At 43.2% G+C, this 23,074-nt stretch overlaps 1 protein-coding gene across 4 annotated transcripts in view; it reads left to right on the forward strand.

Moving 5' to 3' along the window:
• The window catches only part of JAK1 (Janus kinase 1), a 124,624-nt gene that overhangs the window by 76,975 nt on the left and 24,575 nt on the right, over window positions 1-23,074 (forward strand). For all 4 annotated transcript variants that reach the window (XM_045897492.3, XM_064589020.1, XM_045897491.3 and 1 more), the window contains 7 exons: window positions 810-1,008; window positions 4,451-4,574; window positions 10,297-10,450; window positions 14,069-14,232; window positions 15,867-16,209; window positions 18,229-18,414; window positions 22,058-22,215. In XM_045897492.3, the coding sequence (XP_045753448.1) occupies window positions 810-1,008; window positions 4,451-4,574; window positions 10,297-10,450; window positions 14,069-14,232; window positions 15,867-16,209; window positions 18,229-18,414; window positions 22,058-22,215 (1,328 nt within the window). The remainder of the gene's footprint in view (window positions 1-809; window positions 1,009-4,450; window positions 4,575-10,296; window positions 10,451-14,068; window positions 14,233-15,866; window positions 16,210-18,228; window positions 18,415-22,057; window positions 22,216-23,074) is intronic.

Below are 23,074 nucleotides of genomic sequence, written 5' to 3' on the forward strand. Positions count from 1 at the left end.
CTCCTTTCTGCCTTGTCTAAGGCTAAGTTGCTGAAGCTGGTTCTTTGATCCTAGTTGCCCTCCCTTTAGAGGGCGCTCAGGTGAATGACTTATTTGCGAGTTTCTTACCAGCAAGTTCTGACCTCTTCAAAGCAAGGCTTCCAGCCCTCATTCTGCTGCCACAAAGTGCTGCCCATCCTCCTACCTGCCCGTGAAATGACAGGGACTTGGTTCTGTTCATTAATTTTCGAGACCCTTCCATATGGCTCATGAACCCGAATCGGGAGTCCTTTTGCATGTACTTTCTCAGAGCCAGCCCTGGGCTAGGCTCTGGGGGCATGAAGATAGATAAGACATGGTTCATCACCTCACTGAGCTTGCAGGTTAGCTTGCAGGGAGATAGACAAAGTTAAAAGATGATGTGATCTGTGCCGTCGGCCAATTCAAAAGTGAAATGATTCCAATAGAGGTAGCAGCATTGGTAACATTAACATCAGTGGTTCCAGAATGAGCCACATTTTTCAACTACCACTTGTGTACAGATAGAGAAAACAAATTTAGGCTGTGTCTAAAATTATTCTGATTTTTGAGAACATGGACTGATCATAATTAGAATGCATAATTGATTATGTTCGTAATTACAGTGGATGGTTTCACCTCTCATAAGTTCTGATGCATTCGATTTTCAGAGAGGGAAGGTGCAGGGAGAGGTACTTACCTGCTTGAGAGGTATTTCTGCCTGCTTACATTACCTTCCTAATATTCTCTTGTACTGCTTGAACTTTTAGCACATAGAATGACCACATGGTCTGGTTTTCCTTCCATTACAGTATCTAAATATAAAAGAGGACTGCAGTGCCATGGCTTTCTGTGCTAAAATGAGGAGCTCCAAGAAGACCGAGGTGAATCTGGAGGCCCCCGAGCCAGGGGTGGAAGTGCTCTTCTATCTTGCTGATAGGGAGCCCCTCCGGCTGGGCAGCGGAGAGTACACGGCGGAGGAGCTGTGCATCAGGGCCGCACAGGAATGCTGTGAGTACGGGCGGCTGCCCAGGGCACATTTTCGGGGGGACACTGTCCCGCAAGCAGATCCTGGTGTCTCTGCCCCTGGGAGCCCCGCTGACTGGAAAGAGGCGTGGGCTCCGTGAGGCAGGGGTTCTGCCCTGCCTCTGCCGCTTACTTGCATTTGACCTTAGGCCAGTGATTTTAATTCTGGGAGCTTCACTTTCTTCGTCCTAAAGTGGCTTGTTCCTGCTCTGTCACTCACGAGCTTGCGATACCGAGGAATGATGCTTGCCTTCTTTGGAGGCTCAGGTTTTATTTCCCCTACCTCTAGGAAATGGGAATAACATCAGCCCTAAATGAGTAAAAACAGCTGGTACAAAGTCACAAGCTCAGTAATGGCATCTCTCAATATCTGAATGATTATTCAAAACTTCTGAAAAGTATGATTCATGCTTCTGCCACTATAATCTGCTCCCCCCTCATGATGCTGACTTGAAGTGAGAAGTTGTCACTTTGTGGCTCGGTCAGAATGCCAGGCTGTAAAAAGGGCAGTGAGGCTGTGAACAATATGGTCCTTTTTTTTTTCCCCCCTTTTTTTTATTCCCCCTGTTGCCCTCGGAAGGTGAGAAACCAAACTGAATAACAAAATGCCCCCTTTGTTATCCTTTGAACTTGGGATCAGTGACAGTTTTTGTCTACCTACTTTGTATATGACTAGTAAAGTTAAATCATAGAAACTTAAATGAAGATCTGATCCACTGGGATTGTGGTGATGGTTGTGTAACTGTAAATATACTAAAATTCACTGAATTTTACACTTAAAATGGGTAGGCTTTATGATATGTAAATTGTATCTTAAAAAGCTGTTTAAAAAAAAAAAACAACTCACCTCATTTTATGATGATAATATGACCAGCGATAATGGCAGACGGTCTGATCCATGCTTCGTTTATATCAACTATGTTGGGGTAGTATAGACATTTCAAGAAATACCTACCTAGTTTGTGATACAGCTTGTCTAGAAACCCATTTTTCTTTCTGATATATATCTCTCTGCCTCAGACGCTTTAAAAACCAGAGTTCCAATAAAAGGGGAGAGGTTGGTGCTGCAGGGAAGAGTGTAGTAGGCCCTTAACTAACTAAACACGACACTAGATAAAATGGGCTTAGCTATGGAGATTATGAGGGGGGAAATGTGTTAATCTTTTAAAGTTATTTTGACTAGATAGCAAAGTATATAAGGAACCAGCTTTAGACAACAGCTTTGAAAGTATTTGTAATTAGCAGAACAACTAGATGTAAAGTGGTGCTTCTAATGTATTTTTTTTTTTAGGTGTTGTGTTTTTTTCTCCTTTCCCTTGAGGTTTGGTTTGTAGTATTTATTCTGTTAGCCCAGCCGTGGTGTTTGAACAGAATTGCTGGACTCAGTTAATAAGAGAGCAAGGGACCGCTGCTAGAGGAGACGAGGGGAGAGAGCCTGAGTCCGCAGGCAGATGCAGCCACTGAGTCTGCTGTAGCTCTGGGCTCAGGGCCAGTCAGCGTGGGGCACCAGCTTCGAAGCCCAGTCTGGAGAGAATGAGTGGGCTCTTTGATAACGGACTCAGGGGAATGTTGCCAACATTTATTAATTTTAAAGGTATATGAGTACAGAATGCCACATATTCTTACAGCTCTGGTTATTATTACAGTAAGTGGTATTTGGAGGCAGTATTGTTTTCTTTGCTGTTGTCCACTGAATATATGGTCAGTTTTTGTTCTTTTAGCTCTCATTATTTTACTTCCTCAGTAGCTCTGTCTTGGTTTGAATCTTAACTCTGCATTTTATTAGCCGAGTAGCCTTGAATCAGGCTAAATCTCGGGAGGCCACAGTTTCTTCACCTGTAAAATGACAGGAACATTAATTACCTCATTAAGTGTTAGGAGGATTAAAAGATAATTAATGTAGAGTGTGTTAGCCTGATGCCTGACACTTAACCCTCAGTAAATGTTAAAGTGTTGTTGTTACCATTATTCAGTACTTTTTTGTATAAAAAGCTATCTTTGATCTTCCTGTTTATAAGTACAAATATTATTAGAGCCAGACCTGTGGTAGGATACAAATTGATGATTACAAATAAATTATGCTTCAATATGTACGTATCAGTGGCACATTCAAATCTGTGTACATATGAAGAGAGGCTGGGTTTCCAGGCCAGTCCAGAAAGGCCAATTCATGAATGAAAAACTATAGTATACCTAAAACATAGTCTTGCAAATACTGGATCTAAAACTCATTTGCTTTTGTTCCCAAGGAAAAATGCTCTTTGAAGTTTACCCCCATCTTCTCTGTTATAAGGGGGAGTGATTTCTGAGGGGTTCGTCCAGATACCTTGAGAGGAAAGAATTGAGGACTTCCAGCGAGAGGGCATCAGGATGCCAAGGCATCTGTCGCATCTTCACGCAGTGTGTGCACTGGAAAGAGTCTAAACAGACAGGCGGGCTGGCGAGGGTCCCTGTCAGTGTCAGTCTCGTTTCAGAGGTCTGATTTGGGAAATGCTGATTACCTTATATTTCCATATATTTTTCGGTTAAGTTGACTGTATCTTAGCTTGAGGCCTGGCCATGCATAGAAATATCAGTCATAATGGATTATGTGCAGTCACCTTCTTCCCTTCCTCCCATGCTTTTAGATTGTAGGTCTGTGTCATTTTAATCACGGGCTCAGAAGTAAGTGGAAAGGCGCTTTCCTGGCTTCATAGTCTCCTTTCTCTTTCTAATCATTCTTCTATCAAAGGAGGCAGTTGGTGGGGGGAGAGGCAAGGGAGCACTATTGGACCACTTTTGTTAAGCAGATATCTTCTTGTTAGTTGGCTACTAATAAAAAATATTTATGATAACTATACAGAGTACTTAAGAAGTGTATTTATTATTAATGGTGATAGATTTTTATAACTGACAAAAATCACTTTGGTTATTTATTCTAACACATGATTTCGTGTGCTACTGCCAGGAACTTCTTTGCATGTTTAATGCATAATCAGAGTGTGTTAGAATTGTTAAAACATTTCTGTAGGAGACAGATTGGGGATTTCCCAAATTCCAAGAATGTTTCTGGGATTAGCAAGGTGCACATCAGGTGGGCTCTGGGAACCTGTGGGCTGGCATATTTTTTCTTTTAGGCAGGATTTGTTAAGACTGTCATAGACACTGTGATGAGAAATATCATTAGACTTTTATTTTAAAATAGGTTTAATCTGGTTTGCCAGGAGCTACAGTACATATTCCTGGGGAGCCATGGTTCTTAATTATCATGATTAAAAGTGCCTGATTGAACATGGTTGGAAGTCAGATTTGCCCTAAGAGGATAAAAATGTGACCTAGATTCTTGAGATAAGAGAATTTCTTGTCTTTGCTTATGTTGTGCTTTGGGAACAGATGGCCTAATGTATCTATCTTTAATTTTCAGATATGTTCTTTACTTTTCCCCCAGGTATCTCTCCTCTGTGTCACAACCTCTTTGCCCTGTATGATGAGAACACCAAGCTCTGGTATGCCCCGAATCGCACCATCACTGTTGATGACAAGACATCACTCCGGCTCCACTACCGGATGAGGTATGGGTGCCTGCCTGGCTTCCTCTTGCAGGGGTATGACATTTAGCCTGGTACCCTGAGTCACTTACTAAGAAGATTTGTAGTCATTTTGTTATTGGTAAGTTTTGTATTTGCTTGGTATGAGAAAGGACTTTTTCAGTATTTGAAATACAATTCAAGATGAATCTGATCACCTTCTTCTGCCACATTTTAGAAAAGACATTGTTATGATGCAGAGCGTATTTTGAATAGAATTAGTATCCTACAGCAGAGTTTTTCAAGCAGTGAGTCATGGTTATGAATTTAATGAGTTGTGACCAGAATTTGTTTAAAAAAAAAACAACAGGCGAGAATAGGTAATATCAGGATATATCAGGATATGTATACACATATCCTAAGAATATTGTTTTTTCACAACTTGTCTTTGAGATATGCAAGTGTATGTACCAGGTCATGATACAATGAACTATTTCTTCATAAAAGTTCCAGCTAAAAAGTTTGAGAAACACTGCTTGAAGTGGTTCCCTAGAAATTCTAGGTTGGTCTTGCTCTCAAGGGGTAGATGTTGTGATCCACTCCCTGAAGATTTTTGTCTAGTGGGTGGGACTCTTAATTTTTCTTCTGATGGGTCCTTGCCTCTTCTTCTATATTGTAGACTTTCTTAAATGTCACATAGTCTCCCAAGGTGGCATAGACATTCAGTATTTCACTGTAGGCTCTTGAGTTTATAAGCCCATTTGCTCTGTACCCAGAATTGAAAATAGGTCTGTTAGATGCTAGTTAAGCATGAGTGAATGTGTAGTTAGCAAAAGACCTTATAAACAGGGTGAATACTTTTTGAAAAGCATCTTAATTTACATAGAGGAGATGAAATCAGTAGATTTGCTCAGGTGCTAACGGAATGTAGGGACCCGCTGGAAAAGCCCTCGGGGATCTCAGAGGCTCTGCCCAGTATCTCAGCGGCTGTTTCCTTTGGGAAGTTGGTAGAGTTGTTAATATTCCAGAATGGCCTGGATGCTTTTCTCAGTGGCAGTTGAACCAGATCTCTCTTTGATAATCATCCTAGGACTGACTTTTTTTTCTTCTTTCTGTACTCACCCAAGGTCTCACCTTAAGGGGAGAGGTGTGTAGCATGTGAGATTTCACGCCCCAGATTTAGGGAAACATTCACCCCACCCAGCTGAGCCTTCAGACTATATTTGGATTTGTTTTTCAAAGTGTAATCTTGCTTTCTGTGGCCTGGGGCTTGGCTCTGTGATCCAACATTGAAACGTGGAAGTCTAGGAAGGGGGCATTTCACTGTAGGTCTCTCCACTTGGCTCAGAATCTGGAATGGTAGAATTGGGGGCTTGGATGAGATCTGAGTTTACCTAATTCAACTATTGCAATTGTTCAGGGGGGGATTCTGATGTCCCAAATGGAGAAGTGAATTACCCAGAGTCACATACCTAGTGAATCCTCTTGTCAGCCCCAGAGCCCTCTTTGAGACTTTGGTCTTTGTTGACTGTGTGAGTCCCTCGCTTACCATTAAAAGCTGTCTTTGCCTCCTCCCTGTTCTGTTAGCTGCCAGGAAGTGCTGGGCTACTTCGTTTTTTTGGCACCTTGACTTTGTACTTGACGTTGCGCTTCAACAGGATATTGCTTTGTTACCACAGGCTCTTTGAACTTGGATAAAAAAGATCCCACCCTAAGCTAAAACATTTGCATTACAACAAACTACAAAAACTTTGAAACCTTATAATCTCACCACTAAAGAAGGTGTAATATGAAAACAAATGTTAGTGACTATTTCAGTGGAATCCCAGCTCTATTTTGGGAAATACTCTGTGCTTCGATTTTAATTTTCTGTTTTTAGATAATGCTTTTAATAGTTGGTTTTTAATAATATATCTTAATATAAGATAAGTCTATGTTTTATTCCTTTTTAAGAAAAAAAATTTTCTTTTTCATTCAAATGAATTTCACTGTCCACTAGTAAAGTTCTGTAGAAACCTAAGGAGAATTTGTTGTGTATAGTATCTATATGTAAACTTAGAATATACAGTCATCTGTAATATAGTTTTCTCAGAAACTTGCAAGGAAGGCATATCTCCTTGACAGGTCTGTCTATCTGTCTCTCCCTCCCTCTTCCTTCCTGTGTCGTCCCTCCCCGCCATTCTGAAAAGGAATCTACACAGCTGTTATACTACGTGTATTTATGCCATTCTTTATTTTTTTCCTTAGCATGTTCTAATACTAGGAATTTGTGTGTGGCCCAAGTTTGATGAACATCTTGATAATTAATTTTAAAAAGGAGTGTAGAGCATATTTTCATGTGTCTGTTGGCTGTCTTTATGTCTAAATGTTGATTCATGTCTTCTGCCCAGTTTTTAATTGGATTATTTGTTATGTGGTTTTAAGTTGTAGAAGTTCTTTATTATGGATATCAGTCCCTTATTGGATATGTCATTTGCAATTATCTTCTCCCATTTGGTAAGTTGTCTTTTTGTTTTGTTCATGGTTTTCCTTGCCTGTGCAAAAGCTTTTGGTTTTGGTGTCGTCTCAATAGCTCAATGTGTTTTTGTTTCCCTTGCCTCAGGGGACCTATCTAGAAAAAACGTTCCCGCAGCTGATGTCAAAGAGGTGACTGCCTGTGTTTTCTTCTAGGAATGTTACAGAATTGTTGAATCATTATATTGTACACCTGAAACTAATAGAACACTGTATGTTAATTACATTCGAATTTAAAACAAAGTGTAGAGTTTCTGACTTCAAGGTACCTTCTAGTTTTGTTTTACTAGGACAAAATTAAGAAGGTGTTGATTTTGGTAGTTACTGATTTAAAAGTTTTTGTTTTTTGTTTCGTCATCTTATTACATAGAAAGCGGTCGTCCTTTAACCATGGGCCATTTCTAGAGACCCAGCCTTGTTTTAGGCTCCCTTCAGCTGTTTCTGAAGTAGCGAAGTGGCACATAAGTTTGATTCCCTCAGCCTCATCCTGTCCGAACATCTTGCCAAAAGATTTTCAAATCAAAACTGGTCCCACAGGGCTCAGATAACAGCCTCGAAGAGTGTGTTCGTTCAGACCCGACTGAAGATCGTGTTCTGCCCAAAGAGGGTATGTTGGGCCATTGGCTTTACCAGGTCCGAGGACTCTTTCTCATGGAGACTGAGCGGGATGTGGCAGAAGAGGACCATGCCTTGGACTGGTTCAGGGAAAAGCTGTCTTCAGTGCTTCTCTTTCAAACAACCTCCATCCTGGAGATCCTTTTACCCCTTTTCCCAGATGCATTTCCACATTGCATATACTTCCCATCACCACTGTCCTCCACTGCCGAACAGAATTTACCTGTCTCCATGCCTTTCTGTGAGAGCCCTGCTCTGAATGTTCATGTACAAAGTGCCTGACACAGGGTCAATGTTCAGAATCTCTTAGCTGCTGTCTTCATTGGCTTGTTTAGACCCTTTCACCTGTCTTCTTCCACGCAGACCCCTAGAACTTCTAGTAGATGTCTGCTTACTGTGTGAATGACAAAAACTCTCTGTTTTGGACTTGACTTGGTAGCCAGAGGAGTTGGCTGTGTCCTCATGGATTTTTTTTCTGCCCCAGTGTCAGATTTTCCTGTATTTGCTCAGTTGGTAGGACCAGTTCACCTCTTATTTTCTGCCTGCACGGGATCGCTGATCTTGGTTGAGTCCTCTGTCCTGTGCTCTGTGCTGCCCTTGAAGAGTAGACTCCTCAGTCTGGCCATAGCATAAATGCCAGCCTCTTCATCAGCTGATAGCCTCAGGCTTCTGCCATTACCGGGGCCTGCTCCCCTCTCACATAGAAGGGTTAGAGGACAATCCCACAGCTGTGGTTCATGCTGCACACGGGCTCCATGGATATGTGGTTCTTTCTGTGTGTGAGTGAGAGACACCAAAGCCCACTGTCAGATTCTCACTTTCATAAATTATAGGGAAGATGGACTGTATAGAATCCATGAAAGTTTTAAAATGTTAATTTTACTCTTATAGTAACTTCTTTATCCATCCTTCCCTTTCTGTGTTAATTGCGTCTCCTCAAACTTGTTCGTTCATTTGTTGGTTATTCATCCAAAAATCATGTATTAAGCATCTGTTATATGCTAGGGGACTCCTTGCTGAGCAAGACAGCTGAGGCCTCTGCCCCCACAGAGCTCACAGCATTGTCCAGACTATTGTCATAGGCATCTTCTTGTCTTTCAGCCTCTCTCATTTCAGTCCATCTCCCATGGGGCTTTCTTCTGGGGGATCTGCCTCACATGAGCCAGCCTTGCTGTCTCCTCAGTCAGCGGTGTATGGTCCTGGCTCTAAAGCCTGGCATTTCTTTATTCCAGTCCCAGCTTCTCTTCCCAACCCTTTCCCCCTTCCCTGCCACCTCCCTGGGCAGTGGAGGGCGGTTTCTCCCTCCTTTGGCACCTCATCAAAGACTCTCTTCTGTCCAGGGACAACTTATCTATTAGGCACAGTGCCTAGGGCTCATAATATTATTAAGGACTCACAAAAGCGCTTTAATTTCTTTTAAAATCAGAGAAAAAATGAATATAATCCAGCCTGGATTGTATTAATCTTTATATCAACACAGATGTGAAATATAACTTTAATATTTTTTTTATGAAGGAAGGAAAAACTGTGGGCTCCATGAAAGTCGCAGTGTCGTCCTACTTATGAGACGTGCCCCTTGTATGTTACTTTATTGCTATTGTTGGATTTGACCGATTGCCATATACACATACAGATAAGGAACCCCAGAGCACTAGGGACTATGCCCTTTGAATCCCAGCCTGGCACAGGGCCTGGCGTGTGTAGGCTTTGCAAATACAGCTCAGTGACAGATGTCTGAGTTTAGTGGTAGCACTTTTTTGGGAGGAAATTTTATTTGTTGCTTCTTCATGCCATAGTTGTTTTTTTGTCAGCACACGGGCATGTCAAAGAAGAAAGACCCGGGTACCAGCTGAGTCTATGGCCTAGAGATGGGCTGGACCAGCTTGGCTCGGTCACTTTCACACATCCCAGAACTCACTATGTTTCTCTTACAGGTGGCAGAGGCAACTAGTAGTTAAGAGAACAGGCTTGTGGTCAGGTCACCTAGCCCCTTGGAACCTCAGTTTTCCTTGTCTATAAAATAGAAACAGCGGAACCTACCTTGTGCAGTTGCTGTAAGGATGAAATGGCATAAAGTGCTTATTAATTTCATACCCCTGGAAGCTGATGCTTGTAGCAGTGCTCATATATTTCTTCTACTTTAACTCTGTTCATTATAAGATAAACTATCAATTTAATAACAGTCATCTGGGAAATAGGAAACATTGCCATATTAACTGTATATCTTGATTATACAAGGAAACTAAAAATTGAACAGAAATGTTGAAATGTGCATAAAATAGGTCTTGGATTCTAGGCAGGATGGCATTATTAGAGGTGAAAGGAGTGGCTGGGCCAGCTCTGGTTCTAGTCAGCTGTATTCTCCTATTTAGGAAGATGTAGTGGAAAGTCTCTTTATCTCCCTGAGTCATAGACAGGTTCTGGCAGGACACTCTTCACAGAGTGCTTATAAGAATGAAAAGAAAAAAGGACTTTATAACTAATGAAGTGCTCCACAGCTGAAAGGTCGGTCTGTCTGCTTGCTTTTCGGGCAAGTTTAGCCTCCAGCACTGAGCACTCTGGGTATAAGCAGGACACCTCTCCCACGTGTTCCGAGGTCCCCTTTCCCAAAACTGACATTTATTTTCGTTCCTTCCAGGTTCTATTTCACCAACTGGCATGGGACCAATGATAATGAGCAGTCTGTATGGCGACATTCTCCAAAGAAGCAGAAAAATGGCTATGAGAAAAAAAAAGTCCCAGATGCAACCCCTCTCCTTGACGCCAGCTCTCTGGAATATCTGTTTGCTCAGGTGAGAAGTTTGGGCCCAGGAGAACCTGGAGTTCCCGGGATGGGTGAGGCATCACAGGGTTCAGATTCCCTTGGGCAGCTGAACTTGTTGGTAGCTAGGGTGTTTGTTGGCCTGCTCTGTGGGCAGTCCTTGCCACCCTTGGACTTGCCTGAGATGAGAACGAGAAAGGCAACAATTCAGTGTTCCAGGGGGCTGGTTGTCCCACTTGTGGGTTTTTGAGGCTTCAGTTCTTCCCTGTTCCTCTCCCCCACCCCATCTCCTGTCATTTTACTTCTCATCTGCAGTGCCTCCTGTGGAAGAGCAGAGGGAAGCTGCAAGTGAGGGAGGGTGTAGTTCAGTGGGGTGAATGGGGACATCTCAGCAGTCAGAGTAACGTTCAGGGAGGAAGGAGGTGGCTGCTCTGAGTCACAGCAGTAGTAGGGTAGGAAGATTAGATGCTAGACAAAAGCCAGAAGAGAAGTTAGAGTCACCTAAATTATATTACCCTGAGATAACCAACATTTTTGGTGCTATGCTTCCTGATTTTGCCATGCAGGTATATATTATGTACTGGGTAGTTTTTAGAAAATACCGGATCATTTTATAAACTGCCTTTTTATCTATCCTATTGATGATATTTCAGATGTCAATTAAAAATATAGCTCTTTGTTTTAATGGCTTCATGATAATTCACTCATTCAACAAATATTTACTACTGAGCATCTCTGTACTCTTTGCTGGGATGCTACAGGTGCTGTGGTGAACAAGACAGACAGGGTCTCTGCCAGCATCAGATACAAAATCAAGTTGGACAAACAGAAAACAAGCAAATAAAATGATACATAGGAAATACATAAGAATTGTGAGACGTGCCATGAAGGAAAAGGCTTTTGTGATAGGGAATGTGGGGAGAGGGTTGGATTGGGAAGATCTAAATATCAGAGGAGGTCTCTAAGGAGGTGACACTTGTACTGAATCTGGAAGAACAAGGAGTCTGCCGTTCTGAGGAGGGAGTAGGGAAAGTATTTCTGCTCTGTAGTGCACAGTTTTCCAGCAGCAGCACTGTTGACATTTTTTTGCTCTGAGGGACTGCCCTATGCATTGTAGGATATTTACCCACACCCCTCGCCTCCACTCATTAGATGCCATCCCCCCAGTTGTGACAATCAAAAATGTCTCCAGATGCTGCCAGATAGCCCCTACAGGGCAAAATCTCCCTGGTTGAAAATGTCTGATGGGGAGGGAACAGAATGTGGGAAGGCTCTGAGGCAGGCAGGAGCTGAGAGGAGAGTCAGTGTGGCTGAAGGAGAGGGGGGTGATAAGGAGTGAGACTGGGAAGGCCGACGAGGAGCAGGTCATGTGCTTTGGTCCCGGTGAGGCAAGATGCTGGTTTGGCCTAGTGAAGTGGCAGGAGAATTGGTGAAAAATGGGTGGATCTACAATTAATTCTGGAGATAGAATTGATAGGACTTGCTAATGGGTTGGATGTAGAAAGGGAGAGAATCTGAAGTATCAAAGATGATTTTGGGCAATGTTTGATAGATAATGGAGTCCTTCCCTACATTGGGAAGGCAGAGAACAGCAGGTTGGAGAAGAGGTGGGAATTAGGCATTCTCTTTTGGAGATGCCTGTGGAGATTTCAGGTAGGAAGTGAGTATGAGGCTGTAATCCAGAGCGAAAGCCCTCATTTATGTAACTCCTCTCCTCTTTGTGGACATTTTTGGTTTTTCTTAAGTTTTCCCTATTATGCTATCACCGTTACAGTAACAGGTTGTCGTGGGCAACCTCCACGTGTATTTATGTGTGTGTTGTGTTATTTTGTTAAGCTATACTTTCACATGTGATTTTTATGTCCCAGTTATATTCCATTGTACAGCTTTAGTTTCTGGCTGCATTTGATGCCCATTCCATACATACCTGAGGATTGGCCTTAGAGACATCAGAAATGTACAGCCTGGGCAGATAGTGTGTGGAAAAAATTAAACAAACTGGCCATTTTCAGATGGAGCATCTTTTGTTCAACCTCCCAGTTTCATATTTTCAAAGGGAAGAGCGTGCTGTACTTCCAAGAATAAGTATTGCACTAGAGTGCAATGACCTCCTGACCTTCGAGAGGTTCAGGAATGAGTTAGTTGAGGTAGTTATACAGTGGTGTTTACAGAAAATCACAGCCAAGCAAAATAGTTTCAGATTTTGTTCTGCTCTTCACACGTTGCTAGCAGAGATGATTGTTGCTGGTCCTTAGGAGTTTATGGAAGCGAATAGTGTCCTTTTCTTCCCTGAGAGAAACAAGCAGTCCTATCTTGGAAAGAAGAGGATCTGCAGCAGTGAGAAGCTTCCATCCAGAAACCACTAAACTGAAGTCCCTTCAGGGAAAGCGAGTGTCTCACTTATGTAGAAACACCGCCCCCAGAACTTCACGTCTATCTCTGTTCCAGCTAGAGAAGGGCCAAAGAATTCCGTGCACTTGGTGTTAGTAAGGATGGAGTGTGGCTGTAGCACAGTGTTGAAGAACCAGAGCCCTGGAGTCACATCTAGGTTCGACTCTCCCCCACCACTTCCTGGGTCCCTGGCTCCCACAGCACTCTGTCTTTCCACTTGACTTTGTCTCTTATAGCTACTTGATGTTCTCTATTTCTGTTTGTTTATTCTTTCTTCTCAGCATGGAATCTCCCTGAGGTCAGGAATGCAGTCTGGCTTACTGCTATGTATCTCCCTGGCACCTAGAATGACATCTGTCCCATAATTGGTTCTCAGTAATCAGTAATTACCGAATGAGTGAGTGAAGTGATTTAACCCTTGGGTGCCTTAGATTCCTCTTCCGTTAGGTAGAGGTGATGATGTTAGCATGCACCTCATAGGGCTGTGGCGGAGATTAAGTGAAGCAGTAAGTAAAAGGAAGCTAGCACAGTGCCAAGCCCTGAGGGTAGGGCTCAAGGAAGGGGAGCTATCATTGACATCATCGTCATTTCTCTGTACAAGACACCTAGGTTGGCAGGTACCGATTTTTAGTTTTCTTTTTTGTTTTTGAAGCCCTCACTGGCTCTTGGGATGCTGTGCACCTCCAATAGGGAGGGGGGCATATTTTGGTGACACATTTCACTCCTAGAAACTTAACAGATGTTGATAAACTTCTGTGTGCTAATGATGCCCTGTAGAATGTGGATTCCTTCGCCTTTCTCTAAATCTACCTCAGAGCAGGGTGTGGTGCCCTGTCAGTCATACACCCAATTCCCAGGCTAGAATATCTCCGCATATGTTTGTGGGATCAGCGAGCCAACCCCCAGCTGTCACCCTCCCTTGCCCAGGTGCTGTCTGAGCCCAGTACGCGCTGCTGGTTGCCATCACTTCTAGATGAGCCCTGAGAAGGGGCTTCACATGTTTATGCTATTCATCAGCAGCTAACACACTACTCAATAAATATTTGTTAAATAAACCAATTAACCTGGGGAGAACATTTTCTGAGCCTCTTCAAACCCAACTGTTGAGAAAGAGCTCTGGTGCCGGAGAAAACTATACATCTTGTTAGTCTCATTGCTGTACTGCTTTTCTGGGTGGCACCTCCTTGTGTGGGGGAACCTTCCTCTCAAGATTAGAAACTTAAGTGGTGGTTCATTTCTTCTCACCTCTGCTCCAAAGGGACAATATGATTTGGTCAAATGCCTGGCTCCCATTCGAGACCCCAAGACCGAGCAGGATGGGCATGATATCGAGAACGAATGTCTGGGAATGGCTGTCCTGGCCATCTCCCACTACGCCATGATGAAGAAGATGCAGTTGCCAGAACTGCCCAAGGACATCAGGTAAATCTTCCTGCTGGCTAAAGAATTGATCGTGGGGATGGTGCTATTTTGATACGTCCTCACACGTCTCAGTGTAACCACTGCCAGTTTTTGGCTGACCGTTGCTCTCTGCAGAGCCCAAATCTTGTTTAGAACATTTATAAAAGGTAGCACAGTTATAATGATAATATAATGAATGTTGGCTCAGAAATTTGTACTTGGGTGAAAGTTCTGGGCTAGGGATGCCAATCAGATGGGTGGCCTATGTGCCCACCCCTTGCGCCTCTGCCCATGGTGGGCATTACCTTCTATCACTACACTTTTTCCTTTTGTGCAAGACTTGTCTTAAAATCCTTCTCAGTATTGTTCTACAGGCAGCTACTTCCATCCATAGCCTGAACTAGAGTTCACCAGAGAGCTGTGAATTTCATGCAAAGGATGTTACCTCAAGAAAATTGTATTTACTTAAAAATGGCATTCATGATCAAGTCTTTGTGAGGGAATATTCAATCTTTGTAATTTCTACCCATCTATAAAATATCTGTGTATTTACCAAGGAGTTCTTATGAATGTCTCATTGTGAAGAGCAAGTTATTAGAGCTGTATTGTTTGTGGAAGGTGGCATGCACCTTCTCAGAAGGTTCCTCCCTGTATCTCTTGCCCTGGAGCAGAGTCTGCGGGCTACTCCTCGGTGATGCAGGACTGGATACCTGCTCTGCTGCTGCTTTCTCGTTTTTCTGTGGCTTTTGCTCTGGGCACCTCCTCTTTCCTTTGTCATGAGCCTAAGGTGAAAAATGACACCTCTTCTCTGACCTTCCTCTCCTTTACATTACCCTAAAATGTTACAGTATTTGTGGGGGCTAAATTCCAAACTTTACAGTTTTCAAGCCATCTCAGTTCTGGCAGTGATAGGCAGACTGGTCTCCCCACTTGTCTGGTCCCCCGTTTGTTCTTTCCTTCATGGGTGTTCATACTCTTCTTAAAACTGGCTCCTTCTAGCAGTGTATCAGTTTGTTGAGACTGTTAGTCATAGATACTCTCCCATTAGCACCAGCATAAGTAACTGATCTTTCAGCTTCCTTGTCAATCCATTTACTACGTCTGGGACACTTTGATGTGGCAGACACAAAGTCTTTTTTATTTAATTAGATTTTGTGTTTTTTCCCCATTTCTTACAAAAGCAACATGGGATCTTTATAGAGAAATTAGAAAACAGACCTAAAAGAATATACAAAGCATCTGTAATCACTCTTGACACCTTTCAAACCACTTTCTAACTGATGCTGAATCTTAATAACAGTGTATGTGAGTACCGACATGCACAGGAACAGTGACACCAGCAAGCAAACACACAGATAAGTCAATTTTGCTGCCTGCCTTTGTGACCCAGAAAATTAGATGATACTTGCAGGAATTCTCATTTCAGTAAAACCTGTGGAACATGTGTTTTCCCTCTCTTCAGTTCCTATTCACCTCCATCTCCTTGTGATTATCATCTCCTAGTTCTTACTCCATCTAAGACCCCACTGGGAGTAGGTCTTCCTTTCCCATGGGGCAACACATGGAAGGGAGATTTATAGACTTGGGTTTCTTTCTGTACTATTCTCTGCCGACCTGGACATGAAAGAGAGACATATTTTTCTATTTTGTTTTAGCTACAAGCGATATATTCCAGAAACATTGAATAAGTCCATCAGACAGAGGAACCTTCTCACCAGGATGCGGATAAATAATGTTTTCAAGGATTTCCTGAAGGAATTTAACAATAAGACTATTTGTGACAGCAGTGTATCTACTCATGACCTAAAGGTGAAATACCTGGCCACCTTGGAAACTTTGACAAAACATTATGGCGCTGAAATATTTGAGACTTCCATGTTACTGATTTCATCAGAAAATGAGATGAATTGGTTTCATCCGAACGATAGTGGAAACATTCTCTACTATGAAGTGATGGTAACTGGAAATCTTGGAATCCAGTGGAGACAGAAACCAAATGTAAGTGGTGGTAGGTGGCTGATCAGAACAGACCATCATGCATCAGAACAGACCTGTTCTGTTTATCCTGTTGGGATTACCTGTTTGCATGTCCACCACCCCTACCCACTGAGTGTATTCAGGTTAGAGACCATGTATCATTTATCTTTTATTGTGTTCATGCAGCAGTAGATCTAAATAAGTATTTCCTTCTGTGGGGAAATAGAGAAACAGAACAATAGCCTATATAATATGTAATAATATAATAATAATAACAACAGACATTTACTGAGCACCTACCACGTACTAGGTACTTTTCTAAGCATTTTACATGTATTACTCATTCCTAAAAAAAAAAAAAAAAAAAAGGAAAAGAAAAAAAGCCCTGAGGGGAGTACTACCATTATCCCTATTTTATTGATGAATGCAAAGAGGCACAGAGAAGTTAAGAAACTTGGCCAAGGTCATAACTAACTAACAAGCGATTGTGCCAAGAATTGAACTTAGGCTTCTGGCTCCATGAAATAGGGTAATTGATTTTGCGATTTAAAGCCACTTTTTTGAAGTATTTGTTGGATGAGGCAATGGAGCAGAGTGGTTTCAAAGCATGGGTTTTAAACCTAACTGGACCTGGTTCAGATCCTGGCTCCACTATTTATAGTTCTCTAGCTTTGGGGGTTACTTTCCCTGTATCAGCTGCATATTATTCATCTGTAAAATGGAAATACTTACTGTATCTGCCTTGTGGAGTTGTTGCGAGAAAATGGCAGCAGAGAGCCCAGCATATAATAAATGTTCAAAAATTATTATAGCTGCTGTCATCATCATTAAGGTTATCAATAATATTAAAGTAATGGTGAGATTTATTTTCTCCTCTTTTATTCATGCTAAGGAAACAATGCCTAACACTTACTGAGTGCTTTTTTTCTATAGAATAGGTACACTGTTAATGAGAACTTATCTAATCCTCAAAGAACCTTGTGAAATGTAAGCTCTGTTTTATGGGCAGGGAAATGGAGGCTCAGATGATGACCCAACTAGTTAATAACTAACAGATTCTTCAAGCATGGGATTCTTATTTCCTTTTGAAAGTTTCAACTTGATTTTCCTATCTATTTATTTATTTTGATGTAGTGTTCTATGATTCATTGTTTGCGTATAACACCCAGTGCTCCATTCAGTACGTGCCCTCTTTAATACCCATCACCGGGCTAACCCATCCCCCCACCCCCTCCCCTCTAGAACCCTCAGTTTGTTTCTCAGAGTCCATAGTCTCTCATGGTTCGTCTCCCCTTCCGATTTCCTCCTGGGGAAAAAAAAAAAAAAAGAGGGTTCATTGAAGATTTAAAAGTTAGTATATGTAAAACAGTCAAATCAGTGCCTGGCAGATAATACTCTGTGTTAGCATCTCTAGCAATGGCATGGCTCTATATTTCTTTGCTCACAGTCCTATAGCCACACTGAGAACACTGCCCTGTACATAATACACTCTTGATTAATTTGTTTTTTTGAAACTTAATGGATACTTGACCTTTATTAAAGTTACCAGTACTTAACATTGGGGAAAAAAAAATAAGTTTCAACTTGAACGTCGTTAGGAAGTCAAGCTAATCAGTTGTAAGTTCTAGAAAGAGAAAGCTCGTGTTCTGTCCAGCCACATTTGGGAAGGCATGTTCTCTGCCTGGGTTGAAACATATATCAGTCTAGAAGTGAGAGGACCTGAGGGTAGGTGCCTGTCTAGTGGGCAGTTATCTCCCTCTCTGAGTTTACTTGTACATTATAGATTATGTGAAGCATTTAGTTGCTGGGCTTGGTAAGGTCCCTCCTAGGTATGAAATCCCAGGATTCCCTGATGGCCCCCAAACTGCGATCCTCAGCCCACATGTGCCCCCTCCCCCAATTCCTCTGTAAATCCAGGCAGGCTGGCTGTCTTCTTCTCGAATGTAGGCCCTGCTTTAGTTTTCCAGAAGCATTTACCTTTTTCACCAATAGAAAATGAGAAAGCCAACTTAACTCTGGCACCCTTATGCATCTTATCAGGTTGTTCCTGTTGAAAAGGAAAAAAACAAACTGAAACGGAAAAAACTGGAAAATAAACACAAGAAGGATGAGGAGAAAAACAAAATCCGGGAAGAGTGGAACAATTTTTCTTATTTCCCTGAAATCACCCACATTGTAATAAAGGAGTCTGTGGTCAGCATCAATAAGCAGGATAACAAAAAAATGGTGAGTTTGCTCTGGAAGCAATTCTGTCTGGCTCCGGTGACGAGAGGGAGACTTCGTGGAGAACAGTGATGTGGCACTTGCTTTGCAGAGTTCCTGTCCCAAGGAGAAAATTTGATGGCTGTCTCTCTTTCCTCCTTAAGCCAGAAATCCCTCTTGCTGACGCTGACATTATCAGTGCTGGTTTTTGAGTCACACTGGGATGTTTCAGTGCCTCTCTTTGGTCTTGCCAATGTGTCTCTACTTCAGGGTTTGCTGCCCTCCCAGAGACATTTCAGCATAAATACTTAATTCACAAAAGGGAGTGGATTTGAAGGAAAGGGACATCGGTGAGTGTTAGCTTTTTCCCCCAAGGTCTCCTTCGGTCTCTCTGCCAAGTTGAGTGTTTCCTCTGGAATGAGGTCAGTGGGAAGCCCTGCTTTGCACTTCGGCAGACTGGTCAGAGTGGCTGTCCTCGTTGTGGTGTCGGGCACACCCAAGAGACTCTCGGACAGAGGAAGGGGTGTTGAATCTCGCTTCCTCTTTTTTGGTCTCACTTAAGGACATAATCTAGACAGGCCCGCAAGTTTTGGCAGGGGACATAGCAACGCTGCCAGAATAAACATGTTTGTGTTGGGGAAGTCATGGCTGACGGCACGTGGAGAGGGTGGGCGGCCGAGGCGGGGCACTCACAGACTGAAGGTAGTCAGCACCGGGGAACGACCGTGTTTTGCCCCGGATTTGGCAAAGACTGTGTCAAAGGGATAACACTCAGTGGTGGGAACGAATCTGGTGATCTGGTTTAGAACAGATGACCACCCTGTTCATCTAGAGTAACTTGCCTTTTTATACCTTTTAGAAAGCAGTTTGGCAGCACGTACTAAAAGCCTTGAAAATATTTATGTATCCCTCCATTTGGGAACTTAGGGCTGTTTTCCAGAAACAATGAGAGATGAAGCCAGTGGCCTGTGAATGAGTATGTTTGTCCCAGTGGAATTTACAGTGTAAAAATACTGAAAATTACGTAAGTGTACAATAATAGGAGAATGGTAGAATATCCGAGTAATAGAATATTATATAAACAATTTGCTAAATTTTTTTAATAATCTGGAAAAATGCTTAATATATGGAAAAAAGCAGAATATAAAACTCTCTATCAAACAGTACCAATTTTGTTTAGAACATTTTTAAAAGGTATGCATAGACATATACACTCTCTCAGAAAAATCAAATATTAACAGCTGTTCTTTATGGTGGGATTATTAATGATATAAATTTCTTTTATTCTCCTAACCTTTTAACAATAAACATAAGTTAATTTCATCAGGAAACTGTAGTGAAAAATAAAGTGAAGAGAGAAGTAGAAGAGTCCAGATAGATGTTAGTGGGAAGATGGAGAACAGAGGGAGGGATATTCAGCATATTACAGAGATAAGACCGGATTATATGCTATGTCCGCAGGATCTTCTTTAGTCCTTACAAGAATCTTAGAGGCAGGCATTTTGGCTCTATTTCCAGTGGGGAAATGGGAGGCCGTGGACAGGTGTAGGCACTCGTACAGGATGACAGAGTGAGAAAGTGGCAGCTCCAGCTCCAGGGCATTCTCTTCCCCAGAGACTGCAGTGAGGAGGAGCTTGGCACCTCCGCGATCTGGCTCTTCACCATGGTCAGACCCCGAAGATGCGTAGCCAAGGAGGAAAAGCAGCAGTCAGCTGGTACAGTGTGTGTGAGCTGCCCCTATGCTGTCCTGGCTGGTGGAGCCCGGCTTGGCACCCGGGTGGCGGCGCCCCTGTCACCTCAGTCAGAGCCCAGCTGCAGTGCAGTGTAGGGAGCAGGAGGAAGGTGGGGAGAAATAGCTCCGTGATCTCCCTGTGACTTCATTTTTCTTGACAGACACTGGCTCCTACTACATGCCAGGTACATTCCATTCCAAATGCTTTACAAATGTAAACTCTTTCCATTTTCATTGGCCTTAGAGGTAGGTGTACTCTTATCTTCATTTTACAGAGGAGGAAACTGAGGCACAAAAAGCTTAGGTAACTTGCCCAGGGTCACGCAGTTCTTAGGTTAAACCATTTGAAATGGCCAATATTTGACACTTTGTGACCTGTAAAAATGATGGTTACCTATGTTTAACCGTAATAGCAAGTGGAGATCCTGCGATTTGAGCCCACAGAAACGGATTCCAGAACCTGTGGTTAACACTGTGATGCTGTCTCTTTATCTCAGTCCCCTGTCCCTTCCCGGCCATGGAATTTCCAAGCCCTTTGATCAGGCAGTACTTTCGCCACGGGTCTTTCAGGAAGGCATGATGGTAGCATGTTATCAAATTAAATCTTGATTTATTTTTCCTCTCTGCCTCTTCTTGACATCTTCCATTTCCATTTAGACTTCTGTTCTAGGGAACTTAAGTGTTTACATGGTCTTTTTTTATGTGACTGGGTGAAGGGCTGCCCAGGCCAGACTACCTTGCGTTTGCTCTTTGGGGAGCTGCAAGTGGATGAAAGGAGGCACACTTAGCCCAGAGTGTCCTGACTGAATAACTGTCCCTGTGGTGGCCTTGGCCTCCTTGGCTCACAAGTCCACAGTGGACCCTTCCTTTGGCAAGATAGCTAGCTGTCATTAGCTCCACTTACTTCCATCCTTTCTAGTGGCTTCTATCCACCTCTTTCCCTTTGACTGTTTTTCTCGTCTCTGTTTTTCTTCGCCACCAGTCTGTCCTTTCTCCAGTGCTATGAACAGAGTCTTAGTCTCACATGTCATTTTGCCCTCAGAAGGCTCCGGTGCTTTTTAATGTTCTTGTGAGTAAAGCTCTAAATGGCTTTCCATACCCTCCTTCTCCAGGAGATGTTCCTGGTTGAGCCCATGGCTTCTCTCACATGGGCAGTTTTTGTTTAGGGCTATATGACCAAGACCAAAACCCCCCCCCCAAAACAAAAACAAACAAACAAAAACACCTGTCTTCACCTCCAGGTGTTTTTTTGAAAACCTTCCTTCTGTGGAAGTTCCCTCTCTCATCTTCTCCATTTTTGCCTTTGCTCTCCCACTTTGAGTAAGACTGTCTGCCTCCTCCAGACCCTCTGAGGTCTCTGGACTTAATCTAGCAACCTCATCATTGTCTGGGACCATTTCTGGATTAAAATCTGGGCGTTTCACTTTCTAGACCAACTCTGTATGAGAGGAAGCCCCTGTGCCTCTGTTTCCTTTTCTGTAAAATGGGAGCGAGCGATGCTACCGAGTCAGTCATTGCTCTGTGCCAAGACCAGGGTGCCATTGCACACGCTCTGCTCTTACTCCCTCCACTTTTCTTTCTTTCTTTTTTTTTTTATTTCACTTTTATACCACCGTGCCCCTGATGCAGGCTTGCTCCTCCCTCTGGACCCGGGCAGTAGCCTCTCCATAGGTCTCCTGCCTGCCACAGCTGCCCGTTCTGCCCTTCCTCCCACACAGACACGCCATACCTCATCTGGTAGTTTGGAGATAATAGACAAGAACGTATGAGGAACAGTCAAAATCCTGTATAAATGCAAGGGGTGCAGTTAGTTTTGAGCTCATGCGTTCTGCATTGTGTTTTAAATACCTTCTCGCTGTGTGCCTCCTCATAAAGTCAGCTGCCCGAGGTGGTAGGCACGCGATGTAACCATGGGCATGTCTTCTCTCTCACCAGGAATTGAAGCTCTCGTCCCACGAAGAGGCCTTATCCTTTGTGTCGCTGGTCGACGGCTACTTCCGGCTCACGGCAGATGCCCATCATTACCTCTGCACCGATGTGGCTCCCCCACTGATCGTCCACAACATACAGAATGGTTGTCACGGTCCAATCTGGTTGGTTCTGGCACTTTTTCAGTTGCCCTTGGTGTGAAAAGAACCACATTTTAGTGGTGGGGCATGTGGCCTCCTGAGACACAGTTGTCATCGGTTGTTTAGGTGGGGGCTGGTTGAGTATGTTTGGGACTTGGTGCCTTCTTTTCCATCCCTGCTGTCCCCTGGTCAGGCCTTCCTGTCATCTCTTACCTTGGTTCACGCCACAGACCCTTTCTTCTTCCCCCTTGGGTTTCCTCATAGTTTTGTTTTTGTTTTTTTTTTTAAAGATTTTATTTATTTATTTGACAGAGAGAGAGACAGCTAGAGAGAGAACACAAGCAGGGGGAGTGGGAGAGGGAGAAGCAGGCTTCCCGCTGGGCAGGGAGCCCGATGCGGGGCTTGATCCCAGGACCCTGGGATCAGGACCCGAGCTGAAGGCAGACGCTGAACGACTGAGCCAGCCAGGCGCCCCGGGTTTCCTCATAGTTAAACCCCCTCACTTCTCCACGCTGACCAAGAGATGCGACACTTCCTAACCCCTTGCTGGGCCAGACACACAGATACGACACGGGTCCCAGTTTCACTATAGTAAGCAATGGCATCCTGAGTCAGCTTGTCCTAAAGTGCCAGATAAATGGTGGGAACAGTGGGGTGACCAAGCCTTAGAGCCAGAAGGGGCTTTGGTGGACATCGTGTCCCACCTGCATCTCAGACCTAGAAGCTCTTACTCAGATACCTCTGGTGATGGGGTACTCAGTACTGCAGGAGGCAGCCAGTAGATTATAGCTTTGACAGTTACAGACAAACGTACCTTTCTGCTAGGGAATTGAAGTTCGCCTCTCTTTAACTTCTTCCTACTCATTTGACTTCTGTCATTTGA

This window comes from Mirounga angustirostris, unplaced genomic scaffold, assembly GCF_029215605.1.
Source record: "Mirounga angustirostris isolate CCGP_5_RB_7025 unplaced genomic scaffold, mMirAng1.0.hap1 SCAF_4, whole genome shotgun sequence".
Lineage (NCBI taxonomy): Eukaryota > Metazoa > Chordata > Mammalia > Carnivora > Phocidae > Mirounga > Mirounga angustirostris.